A 13,880-nucleotide genomic window follows, 5' to 3' on the forward strand; every position below is an offset into this window, starting at 1 on the left:
GGTCAACAAGAGCGAAAATCCCCTTCAAAAAAAAAAAAAAAAAAAAAAGAAAATGAAAGTTTATAAACAGTGCATGCTTGCTTTTAATTATATGGGTATGTTTGCAGATAAATGAATCAGTTATTCTAAAACACTGAACAGTTCAATTTTTTAAATAACTGAATGTTTAGCCTAAAAGGAACAAAAAGGGGAAATTATTTAGCACTACAAACTCTCTTGTTCCTTTGCCTGTATTTCCTATATTCTCACTATCTCAGTAATGAAAACAAATATGAAAAGACGGAAGTTTGAGGTGTGTGTCATACCAGTTTGTCAGAGGATGTGAAACAAATTTGAAAGTAATAAGATTTACAAATACAAGTGAACATTTAAAAGTACATTATCACTGTGGCTGGGGAGGATAGGTCAATTGGAAATTCACAAAGTACATTTTTAATGGACTTTTATGAGTTTGGTAGGATCAGTATGTTTTTCAGGTTTGGAGGTTGTGCAACTCTGAGGTGAGGAACAAAGGGAAAGGACCATATGTGGGGGTAAAGATCACAAATTGATTGTAAACATTTAAAACATCTGAGATACCTTTGACACATTTAAGTAAAGGTACTAAGGATACATTTATATATACTCATATTTGATGATCAGAAGAGAGGTTTAGGCTTGATTAGTGTGCCCTTAATGGGTGTATTTTTAGGAGTGGGGCAAAGGAGTTGTTGAAGATGATACTACTAAATTGCTTTCTTCTGTTAGTTAGGATGAGGCTGTGTTTAAATGGAAAGTGTTAACAAGCCAAGCTGAGGTAGAGAAAATTATATTGCAGATGAGTTTATTTCTATACATTAGTTATCTTTTATTTAAACTAAAATTATGCCTGGATTGTAAAACAGAAATTCACTAGTTTCATTTCTTCATCCATTGACTTTATTTATAATCTTATATGGATAAAGTTTTGATTTATAAATATTTTAATATTTCTTCATTTCATAGCCATGAAGCTCATGACTGCTTTGGTGAATGTTGCCTTAAACCTCAGTATTCATCAGGATAATACCCAGAGACAGTATGAAGCTGAGAGAAATAAAATGATTGGGAAGAGAGCCAATGAAAGGTTGGAGTTACTACTTCAGAAACGCAAAGAGGTAAGTTGGCAACTGATGATTTTATGTTCTGTAAATGTGTGGAATATATATGACATTAGTACTTTTTAAATCCTCTGTAAAAAAGTTTATGCATATATTTAATTAGGTTATTTGATGTCAGGGTTTCCAAGTGAAACTGGAGCGTTCATTGGGGATCATGTAAGTGCCGTCTGATGGCAGAAGGGAATCATAGAACATGTCTGTTTTTGAAAGAAGTTGGTCTGGGAGTTAGGCAACTCAAAAAAGTTATAAGGCTATAGGCTCAAAAAGTATGATAAATACTAAAGTCAGAACTGGGAGCCAGCAAAGCTACATTTCCAGGAAAAAACCAAAGGCTGCATACTAGCTGATGTATAAGGCACTCCTGTGAATACGATTTTTTCCCAGTTTTATAGTGACTCCTGTGAATAAGATTGGTCTCAGTTTTACAATGACATTTTCATGTATGTGTTAAAAATGATTTTATACTTTTTTTTTTTTTTGAGTTGATGTTTCGCTCTTCTTGCCCAGGCTGGAGTGCCATGGTGTGATCTTGACTCACTGCAACCTCCGCCTCCCCAAAAGCGATTCTCCTGCCTCAGCCTCCCAAGTAGCTGGGAGTACAGGCATGCGCCACCACACCTGGCTAATTTTGTATTTTCAGTAGAGATGGGGTTTCTCCATGTGTTGGTCAGGCTGATCTCAAACTCCCAGCCTCAGGTGATCCATCCACCTCGGCCTCCCAAAGTGCTGAGATTACAGGTGTGAGCTACCATGCCTGGCCTGTACTGGGTTTTTAATAGGAAACATTTTTATTTATCCAATACTACATAAAATCTTAGATCTGCACTATTAGTCTATCTTATAACTTGAAAAAAGATCATCACATTACTGCAAGGGAATTATGTATGAATAATAACTTAATGGGTTCATAACAGGCAAGAAAAAGCAACACTGTTTTGATTAAATTATTAGCCATACTGTATTAGTTTGATAGGGCTGCTATGACAAAGTACCACAAACTGAATGACTTAAAAAAATAATATTATCTCGCAGGTTTGCAGGCTAGAATTCCAAGATCAAGGTATTGGCAGGGCCATCCTCTCTTGGAAGGTGTTAGGAAGGATGTGTTCCAGGCTTCTCTCCTAGTGTCTGGTAGTTGCTTGGCTGCTGGCAGCATAATTCCAATCTTTGCATGACATTCTTCCTGTGTGTATGTCTGTCTCCAAATTTATTCTTTAGGACATCAGTCGTATTGGATTAGGGTCCTACCCTACTCCAGTATGGCCCCATCTTAATGAATTAAATCTGCCACAGTCCTCTTTCCTAATTTCACATTCTGAGGTACTCGGGGTTAGAATTTCAACTTACAAATATTTAAGGAACGTAGTTGAACCCTTCACACATACCGTACTTGAAATATTATAGAAGTAAGTACTAGAGCTGGGCTTTCGTAAGTACTGCTGACTCAGAAATATATGCCTCTTATAAAATAATTAGTTTTTATATGATAAATGCAATAAAAGTAATTTTTAACACTTGGAGGAAGTTGCAGAAATTTGAATGATTTGCTATAAAAGTATTCCCAAAATTATTTTGGTAAAGCCTGAAACAAAGCATACAGCAAAAGAATAAATCTGAGGGAATTTTATTGTCACATTCATGTCATGTATGTAGTAAAAGCAAATATTTCACTGAATATTACTATACAGTAAATTATAGAATAAATTAGAATAATAAATACCACCTTGAATGTAATTCAATGCTGTTGTTGTTTTTGAGTAATAATAAACACAAACTTTAACTCTGATCAGTTTTGTTGCCTGAAATTTCGTATCTTTGCCATGGATATTTTTAATTTTGTTACTGTACTTCACCATAAGTAGCCAGGATCCTTTTTATCTTCTGTTATACCTCTTATTTTGGGAAGGTGACCTGCTCTCTGTTACAGGCTAGTGAGATGCAGAGTAATGTTTAGATACATTAGATGGAGTAGGAAGTTTCTTTTACAACATCAAATATGTTAATTAGGGATGTTTCTTCAACCAAGAAAGGCAAAACCAAGCCAAGGGACCTGATTTGGACAGAAGAGGTCTGTTCCTAAGGCAGATGATATTTCAGAGATAGGAATCTGACCACACTTAGCTATGCCACCACTCCTTGTTTGTCATTGTGAAGTTTGTGTCTAGAGACAGACAGTGGAAAGTTCTGAAACCAATATGATATAAATGTATAGGAATAATGGAAATATACTGGTAATTCACACATCTGTCGTACAAGTGAGAAAAAGGGTTGAAAACTACCCAGAATGAGAATAACCAGGATTTAAAAACAATTGGAACTGTTCCTTCCAAATAAAATGACCAATATTACAATTTATATATGTTTTTTCATTTCAGCTACAAGAAAATCAGGATGAAATCGAAAATATGATGAACTCTATTTTTAAGGGTATATTTGTTCATAGATACCGGTAAGAGATTTTAAAAATAACTTTGAAGGCTTTTCAATTAAACATTTATTGATTTTTTTTTGTGTGTGTGTGGCCCAGGCTAACTATAAAACTCACTAATTATGACTTGTGTTTTATTTTCTGCAAAACAACTTTGGCTGTCAGTGTCACACTACAACTATAGAAGAAATTGTATGACTGCTGCCATACCGCTGTTACACTCTTCCAAATTCAGAACATAGGCCGTTGGAAGTAGCTTATGTACTTGGATTTATACTGATGGAATATTAATTAATAGAATCATAAACTAATATGGCTTTAATAAGATATTCTTGTTTTCACATTTAAAAAATTAAATGCCCTACTTTCTTGCTCTGTGGTACTCATTTTGTTCCATGGGCAAATTAATAATTTAAAAAAAAAAAAAAAAAAAAAAAAACCTATGTGAAGCTGGGTGAAAAGAGGACAGAGAAGGGCACCCCCTGCAGTTAATGCAACAACTATATCTTCATTCTTGTTTCCTTTCAGATAAACACATTGAAATAAAAGCTGTTAGCAAAATATTTTTGTCATCCTCCATTGTGAATGATTTTAGTTTGTCTTTCTGTGAAGCCCAAGAACCTTAAAAACACTAACTATATTGTAAAAGAGCATATTTTACGTTGAATGAATGAATCATATACATATACTTGTTACCTTCTGTTGATTAGATGTGATGTAAGTAGACAGACAATAAATAGAAGCACTGTTTTCATACCCATTTGAGAGTATATTTGGCTAATTAATATAGAGCGGTGGGATGTGGTGGCTCATCCCTGTAGTCCTAACACTTTGGGAGGCTAAGGTGGGGGGATCACTTGAGACCAGGAGTTCAAGACTACGTCTCTACAGAAAATTTAAAAATCAGCCAGTTGTGGTAGCGTGCACTTGTAGTCCCAGCTACTCGGGAGGCTGAGGTGGGAGGATTGCCTGAACCCAGGAGGTCAAGGCTGCAGTGAGCCTTGATTACACCACTGCACTCCAGCCTGGGTGACATAACAAGACCCTGTCTAAAACAAAACAAAGAAATACACACATACATAGCTGACCTTTGAACAACATGGGTTTGAACTGCAAGAATTGCCTGTAAACCATTTGTTTCCAACTAAACACGGATTGAAAATACAGTATTTGTGGGATATGAAACCTGTTTATGTGGAGGGCTAACTTCTTGAATATGCAGATTACTCAGAAACAACTGTAATATTTTTGAGTATGCATGGATTTTGCTATATGTGAGCAGTCCTAGAAGCAATCCCTGTGTATACCAAGGGGCAGCTTTGTGTGTGTGTGTGTGTGTGTGTATCTGTTTGATAATTTATTTTAATGGAACTTAAACATTTTAACCGAAAGAACAAAATGTTCTTTTGAAATAGGTCCAGGACTTTTATGTTGAGTATGGATTGTCTGATTGGAGTTTTATGTCCGCTTTCTTGGACATACTGCGTGTATAACATGTTACTAATATGTTTGTTTTAAAAAGAACTAGAATTTCCATATACCTGCCATGCAGTCTTTGTTTTTGTTTTTTGTTTTTTTTTTAACTGCAACGTTATGGAGGTATAATTCACAAAATAAACTACACATTTAAGTTCATAATTTGATGAATTTTTGACATACATACACCTGTGTATACATACCACCACCACAACCGAGATAATGAATCTCTCCATCGTCCTTAAGTAATTCAAGTGCCAAGTTTTCTAATGGCACTTCGTAACTCCTTTCTATCTCCCTTCCTGTCATTCTGCCTTGCCATCATCCTCAAACAAGCATTGATGTGCTATCTGATTTGTTTACATTTTCTAGAATTTTATACAAATGGAATTATACAGTATATCTTGGGGGTTTTTGTTGGGGAGGGGAATCTGGCTTTTCTGAAAAAAATCAGAGCTTTTTAGTCATTGAATGTGTTGCTAGCTGTAGTACACATTTTATATATATATATATATATATTTATATTTACATATATATATATATTTTTTTTTTTTTTTAATAAGATGGAGTTTTGCTCTTGATGCCCGGGCTGGAGTGCAATGGTGCGATCTCGGCTCCCTGCAACCTCCGTCTCCTGCCTCAGCCTACTGAGTAGCTGGGATTACAGGTGTGCACCACCACACCCAGCTAATTTTGTGGGTTTTTTTTTTTTTAAAGACAGAGTCTCGCTCTGTCGCCCAGGCTAAAGTGCAGTGTCACGCAGTGTCTGCTCACTGCAAGCTTCGCCCCTTGGGTTCACACCATTCTCCTGCCTCAGCCTCCCGAGTTGCTGGGACTACAGGCACCTGCCACCACACCTGGCTAATTTTTTGTATTTTTAGTAGAGACAGAGTTTCACCATGTTAGCCAGGATGGTCTCGATCTCCTGACCCCGTGATCCACCTGCGTCGGCCTCCCAAAGTGCTGGGAGTATAGGCGCGAGGCATCGCACCTGGCCGTAATTTTGTATTTTTAATAGAGGCAGAGTTTCACCATGTTGTCAGGCTGGTCTTGAACCCCTGACCTCAAGAGATCCACCCACCTTGGCCTCCCAAAGTGCTGGGATTACAGACATGAGCCACCGTGCCATTCATGCCACCACACCCGGCTGGTATTCTTGATACAAGTTCATTAACAGATGTATAGCTTTTTTTCATTTTCTTAATGGTGACCTTTACAGAGCAAATGTTTTCGATTTGTATGGCCCAATTCGTGAGTTTTTCTTCTGTGGTCATGTTTTTGGTATCTGTGAACATTGCCTAACCCTAAGATTTCTTCTCTGGGTTTTATTTTAGAAGTTTATTTCTATCTCTTCTATTAAGGCATGTGAACCATTTTTAATTCAATTTTTGTACATGATGTGATACAAGGGCAGAAGTCTACTTTTTGCATACAAATTTTCAGTTTTCCTAGCACCATTTAATGGCAAAGTATCCTTCCCCAATTGAATTACTGTGCCATCTCTCTTGAAGATGAATTGACTATAAAAATAAGGTTTTATTTTTGGATTTTCTGTATATCCTTACTCTGATAACCAACTGCATTGAGTATGCTTTAGACGAGCTTTTAAAATTAGGTAGTGTAAGTTGTCTTACTTTATTCTTCGTTTTCAAAAAATTTTTGACTAGTATAGATTCTTTGCATTTCTATATAAATCTTAGGATCAGCTTGTCGATTTTTGAACAAAAGTTTCTGAAATTATCATAGGGATTGTAATGACTCTGTAAACCAATTTGAAGAGAATTAACCTCTTAACAATATTTAATTTATTCCTTAAGGGGGAAACAATCAGACTTTGAAATTAGGCACGATGTTATCAACTGTAAGTTTTGTATAGATACTCTTTAGTAGGATGAGGAAATTTACTTCTAGTCTGATTTTTGGGTGTTTTTATCATGATGGATTGATATTTTTCTGTATCTTTTCTGTTTTGAATGAGGTGGTCATGCAGGTTTTTTCTTTTATTCTATTAATATGGTGTATTGTGTTCATTGATTTTCAGATATTATACCAACCTTGCATTTTGGGAGAAATTCCACATGGTCATGATATACAATCCTTTTTATATGCTGCTGGATTCAGTTTGCTAGTATTTTGTTAAGGATTTGTGCATTTACTTTCATAAGGAGTAACAGTGTCAATACTAGCCTTATAGAATACACTGGGAGCCGTTCTTCCTGCTCTGTTTTCTGAAAGAATTTATGAAGGATTGGTAATATTTCTATGTTGGTAGAATTCAGCAGAGAAGCCCCTTGATCCCAGGCTTTTCTTTGTGTAAAGAGTTTTAATTACTAATTCAATTTACTTTATGTATCCTGAATTTTTTTTTATTTTGTTTTGTTTTTTATCAATGTATTTTCTTGAGACAGAGTCTCTCTCTGTCACCCAGGCTAGAGTGCAGTGGCACAATCACAACTCCCTAGAGCCTTATTCTCCTGGGCTCGAGCAGTTCTCCTGCCTCAGCTCCCAAGTAGCTGGGACTGCAGGCAAACTCCACCATACCTGGCTAATTTTTTATTTTTTGTGGAAACTAGAGCTCTCTATTTTGCCCAGAATGGTTGAGAACTCTTGACCTCAAGCAGTCCTTGTGCCTCAGCCTCCCAAAATACTAGGATTATAGGTATGAGCCACTGTGCCCTGCACACTGCCAGATTTTTTGTTTTTGAGTCAGATTTGGTCATTTGTATTTCTCAGGCAATATGTCTATTTCATGCAAATTGTAAATTTAATGGCATAATATTATTCATAATATTTTGTAGTCATTTTAATTTTTGGGGGGTTGGCAGCCCCCTTATTTATTCTTGTGTGATTTGTGTCTTTTTTGTCTTTCTCCGTCTCACTATAAGTTTCAGTTTTGTTGATCTTTTCAAATAATAATGAACTTGTAGTTTTGTTGGCTTTCTCTTTTTTATTTCCTTGATTTATGTTTCAGTATTTATTATTTCTTTCTGTCTGGTTGCTTTGGTTTTAATTTGCTTTTTTTTTTTTTTTTTTTTTTTTGAGACAGGATCTCGCTCTGTTGTCCAAGCTGGAGTGCAGTGTCATGATCATTGCTCACTGCAGCCTCGACCTCCTGGGCTCAAGCAGTACTCCCGCCTCAGCCCCCTGAGTAGTTGGGACTACAAGCACACATCACTATGCCTGGCTAATTTTTGTTATTTTTGTAGAGTCAGGGTTTGGCCCTGTTGTCCAGGCTGGTCTTCAACTCCTGGACTCAAGTGATCCACCCACCTCAGCCTCCCAAAGTGATGGGATTACAGGTGTGAGCCATCCTTTGCTAATCTTTTCATTTTGGTTTGGTTTGGTTTTTTTGAGACAGGGTTTTACTCTGTCACCCAGGTGTGAGTGCAGTGGCACAGTCAGAGCTCACTTCAGGCTCAACGTCCTGGGCTCAGGCGATCTTCCCACCTCAGCCTCCTGAGTAGCTGGGACTATAAGCACACGCTACCATACCTGGTTAGTTTTTTGTATTTTTAGTGGAGGCGAGTTTTCACCATGTTGCCCAAGCTGGTCTCAAATTCTTGGGCTCAAACCGTCCACCAGCCTCAGCCTCCCAAAGTGCTGTGATTAGGCGTTAACTATCATTCCTGGCCTAATTATTTCTTAAGTTGAAAACTAAGATTATTCATTTTATATCCTTCCTCCTTTCTGAACTCCCCTTATTAGCTCTAAATATTCCACAAAGCACTACTGTAGCCTAGCTTCATTTTCTTGTCCTTCCTTTGTGCTGTTATTGTTGTGTTTATTTTGTCTACATTAGTTACTAACCCACCTGTACTTCATTTTTTCAGTGTTCAGTCATCTCTTAACAAAATTAAGAGAAGAAAATATACTTACTGTCTTCTAATTTACTTTCCTGTTAACATTTTTGATGTTCTTCATTTTTTCATGTGGAATTTAGTTATTGTATCGTGTTATTTCCTTTCAGTTTGAAGGACTTCATTTTGTGTCCCTTGTAAGGTAAATTTTCCCCTGCTTAAACTGTTAAATGGCATGTATATATCTGGGGGCAGTCTTAGGGCTCATCTTATGTTTTCCGCCCTCAGAGATTACCGTTCTACTCTGATAATCCAACATCTAAAAATCATTTTGTGCAATTTGGTTTTTGTTTTCATTTACTTTTTTCAGGTGAGAGCATAAATTCTGTCCATCTTGGCTCTGTCATGCAGTCTTGAATTCAGAATCCATATTTTTTGATTTTCTGTCAGTCTGTAACACCAGTGTTTATTTTAATGACTCACCTTTGTTGAGTCTTGACAAAGCTTTCAACCTATTATCCTTGTAGAAACAACAATTATTTAATTTCTTACTGTTACAGTGTTGATTTGCATTTTATTTAATCAGACCTTGCATAAACTGGTATTGGATCTGTCACAGCCTGACACAACTATTCAAAACTAGAATACAAGTGTAGTTGAGAATGTGACCTACTTAGCAAAAGTGATCAGCATGCCATGGATACTAATCATTAATTTCCATAAGTATCACTCAGTCTACATTATTGATTAATAGGAGATATTACTGCACATACTGGAAGTAGTAGGTACTATGCAGAGATGGCACTTTAAGTTACCACTTTGTGTCCCATTTACCGCCATCCACTTCCAACAAATTTGATTTTTTTGTTTTTTTGTTTTGTTTTTGAGACAGAGTCTTGCTCTGTCGCCTAGGCTGGAGTGCAGTGGTGTGATCTTGGCTGATTGCAGCCCCCGCCTCCTGGATTCAAGTGATTCTCCTGCTTCAGCCTCCTGAGTAGCTGGGATTACAGGTGTGCGCCACCTTCCTCAGCTAATTTTCTATTCTTAATAGAGACAGGGTTTCACCATGTTGGCCTGGCTGGTCTTGAACTCCTGTCCTCAGGTGATCTTTCTGCCTCGAGCTCCCAAAGTGCTGGGATTACAAGTGTGAGCCACCGCACCCAGCCAACAAATTGGATTTTAATCTGTATGCTGCTAGATCTAAGTAATCATTTACAGTAAGTATGGAGGCCAGAAGAATGTGTTTTCTGACTGAATCCTTGTGGTATTGCTTAAGTCTAGAATTTGGGAAACTGTACCTCAGACCAAATGATCAGTTTCTTCAACAAATAAATGACAAATAATAAGAACCAGGGGATGTAAAAACACAAAATACTGAATGTGAAAAACACTCACAAATTCATATTTAATAAACAGGATATATTTTAGAATGTTGAGGAGACAGTTAGTGAATTAGAATGTAATACTGAGGAATTTACCCAGAGCACAGTAATAAAGGGATAAAAAGATATGGACGGACCTTTCTGATATGGGAAGGGTAGTGTCAGACACTTCGTCGGTCCTTTAAAAACAAGTTTCAGAAAACGAGAGAAACCCTTGATCATGGTGGTGTGCACCTGTAGTACTAGCTACACAGGAGGATGAGATGGGAGGACTGCTTGAGCCCAGGAGTTCCAGGGTGCCGTGAGCTATGATCAAGCCACTGCACTCCAGTCTGAATGACAGAGCAAGACCCCATATCTAAAAAAATAGATACATAGAAAGAAATGTATTAGAGAGAAGTAGTACTAATGAGTACAATGTTATAAAATTAAACAGAAACTTCGGATTAAAAAAACTTAATGAGTGCTGAGTATGTTAAGAAATATATTATACATCTAGACATACCATAGTGAAAATGAAAACCATTAAAGATGAAGGCAAAGTTATAAAAGCAACCAGAAAGACTGTTATTTCAGTGATGGTAAAAGAATAACCAAGTCATTAGACCGTAAGGACAAACTTAATCAGAGGACAGATTTAAGTACTTTTGAGAAGATGAAAAACAGATGTCTTTAAGACTAGTTGAGTCTTTTCATTGTTTCATATTACAATGAAACCTTTCAGAATCATGCTTTCAGAGCAGTTCTTATACAATACCATAATAGGATTTATTCTGAACAAACTGTTATTCCATTATTTAAATCTTCTTCCTAATGTTTCATCTTTGATCTAATGTGGGGGTCAGGTTGCTAGTTAAAATGTAAATATTAAGTAGAGGATATTTTTCTTTGAAAGCTAATGTATCTTTGATGTTTGATTTTTAATTTTATTAAAGCCTAAAATTTTGTTAATAGTAAAATATTAAGATGTAATGCAGGGTAACAGATAGCCATATCACCTTCTCTGTGTGAGACTCTTAGTGATGCAGTGTCTTTTTGTGTACTTTGCCACTGTTTTTACTTATTATTAAGCAACAAAAATGAGATGAAAAATAGTTTTATAAACTTGCTGCATTTTCAATACATCTAAAATAGCTCTAGCAATCAGGTGCGGTAGCTTACACCTGTAATCCCAGCACTTTGGGAGGATCACTTGAGGTCAGGAGTTCGAGACCAGCCTGGCCAACATGGCAAAACCCTATCTCTACTAATAATACAAAAAAACAGGGTGTGATGGTCCGTGCCTGTAATCCCAGCTACTCAGGAGGCTGAGGCAGGAGAATCGCTTGATCCTGGGAGGTGGAGGTTGCAGTGAGCCAAGACTGTGCCACTGCATTCCAGCCTGGGTGACGGTAGTGAGATTCCATCTCAAAAAATAAAATTAAATTAAATTAAATCTAAAATTAAATAACTCTAGTCAGCCTGAAATAATAAATGAAATATTTGTATTTAATTTGTAAACAAGACAGTTTCAGCTCTTCAGGTTTACACTTACACCTTACTACCTTTCAAAAGCCTTCCTTGACCACCTTCTCTCCTCTCCATTTTACATGCTTCTGTGTTTTCTGTAACACTACTTACTAACATTCAGCACTCACTAAGGTAGTATTTATTTTAATCATCTTATTGTGTTAGGATCTCTGTTCTCAAGTTCTTAGTCTAATAAAGGAAACAGTATGACTTTTCTGTAATTCTTTCAGCTATTTCTTTCTCACTAGGCTATATCATACCAAAAAATTCTCTATAATTGCTCTATTTTGGAAAATGTGATTTTTTTTTTTTCCTCCCAGCCTGATCTTAGTGTTAAAATTGGTTGAGACCTGAATTCGATGGGTGCTGCAATTTGGATAGTGTGCCTTTTTTGGCCCATAATTATTTCTCCCTCTGGAGCTCTCATGAGATTCTTTGTACATGAGCAATAATTGTGAGTGTCAGAATATCCATATTAGCTAAGCATTGTTTTTGAAATTTGTATTATAGTCATTTTAATTTAGTCTGCATCCTTACTGGAAAAGCATCCATAAGGGTAGTACAAGAAACACTTAATTAAAATTCACTGGAGTTCAACTTCATTTTGTTATACGCAGAAAATAATTAAACTTCCATCTGCTGAGAAAGTAATCCAATGAAAACTTAAGTCTAGATACCAAATTAAAGGGTTATGTTCTCCCCAAAAGGATACATTGTAATGATCAATATTAGGTAAGTTTTTCATAGAAGCAAACATGATCATTCTTTTATGTTGTAAAATAATACAAAATACAATATAAAATGCAATAATACAAAATACAAAATAATACAACAAGCATATGCTGTAAAAAAATACAACAAAGGATTAATAGAATTGCACCTGAATTATTCTTTTATAGTTCCTTTTCTTTCTTTGAGTTTTCAAGTAAAGCCTTCATGTTTAGTTTTTCATTTCAAGGCCTAAATGCTAGGATGTTGTAAAAATTAGTCTGTCTTATGATTGTCTTTATTCCTTTCCTCTTACTATTTTTTACACCCCTGCATTACTCTTTGCTTTGGATGCTCCCAAATGCCTCAGTTAGACATCTTTCTTAAATAGGGTGAGGCTATTGGAAATAGAGATTAGTTGTTTAAAAATAAATTTAATATGAAAACATAAAAATTGGAGGACTCTTATGTATGAGGAAATATGTTTATGTCAAAAGATATGTTGTAATCAAATCAGGGATATTTAGAATTATACTGCACTTTTATTTTATACTGCATCTCCTTGAATATACTATTAGTTCCTGGAGAGCAAGAAAGCAAATGTTGAGTAATAATAGCAATCACAGAATTGAGACTTCACTAGAGCGTGAAAGAATAATCAGTGTAGGTAATCAGAGTAGAATTCAGGGTATTATAGACATAGGGATAACCACAAACGTGTAGGTGCTGATGCACTTGAGCTATTTGGACTAAAGAACTAATTCTGTAAGTTGATTGGTTATGATTATATTTGTAAGAGCCTTTAATAATAATGAAAACTAAAAATTTTAATTATCTTTTGCCGTGTAACAAATTACTCCCAAACTTGGTGGTGTCAAACATTTATCTCAGGCTGGGGGCAGTGGCTCACGCCTGTAATCCCAGCCGTGTGGGAGGCCGAGGTGGTTGTATCACCTGAGGTCAGGAGTTCGAGACCCGCCTGGCTAACATGACGTAACCCTGTCTCTATTGAAAATACAAAAATTAGCCAGATGCAGTGGTGCATGCCTATAGTCCCAGCTACTCGGGAGGCTGAGGCAGGAGAATCACTTGAACCCAGGAGGTGGAGGTTGCAGTGAGCCGAGATCACGCCACTGCACTCCAGTCTGAGTGACAGAGTGAGACTCTGTCTCAAAAAACAAACAAAAAACATTTATCTCATAATTTCTATGGGTCAGGAATTTGGGAGTAGCCCAGCTAGCTGGTTCTAGCTTAGATCTCTCATAAGATTATAATCAAAGTATCCTCCAGGTCATCTGAGGACTTGGCTGGGGTTGTAGGTTCTGCTTCCACAATGGCTGACTTACATGGCTGATGGCAGAAAGCTCTAGTTACTCATCACATGGAGCTTTCCATAGAGCACCTTGAATGGCATCAAGACATAGCCGGTGGCTTCCCCAGA

The 13,880-nt window shown here is 36.6% G+C and overlaps 1 protein-coding gene across 2 annotated transcripts in view; it reads left to right on the forward strand.

The window, feature by feature from the left end:
* Nucleotides 1–13,880, forward strand: part of STAG1 (stromal antigen 1) — a 402,456-nt gene that overhangs the window by 243,462 nt on the left and 145,114 nt on the right. For both annotated transcript variants that reach the window (XM_025375719.1, XM_025375720.1), the window contains exons 8-9: nucleotides 985–1,136; nucleotides 3,515–3,588. In XM_025375719.1, the coding sequence (XP_025231504.1) occupies nucleotides 985–1,136; nucleotides 3,515–3,588 (226 nt within the window). The remainder of the gene's footprint in view (nucleotides 1–984; nucleotides 1,137–3,514; nucleotides 3,589–13,880) is intronic.

The sequence above is a fragment of the Theropithecus gelada genome, chromosome 2 (genome assembly GCF_003255815.1).
Source record: "Theropithecus gelada isolate Dixy chromosome 2, Tgel_1.0, whole genome shotgun sequence".
Classification (NCBI taxonomy): domain Eukaryota; kingdom Metazoa; phylum Chordata; class Mammalia; order Primates; family Cercopithecidae; genus Theropithecus; species Theropithecus gelada.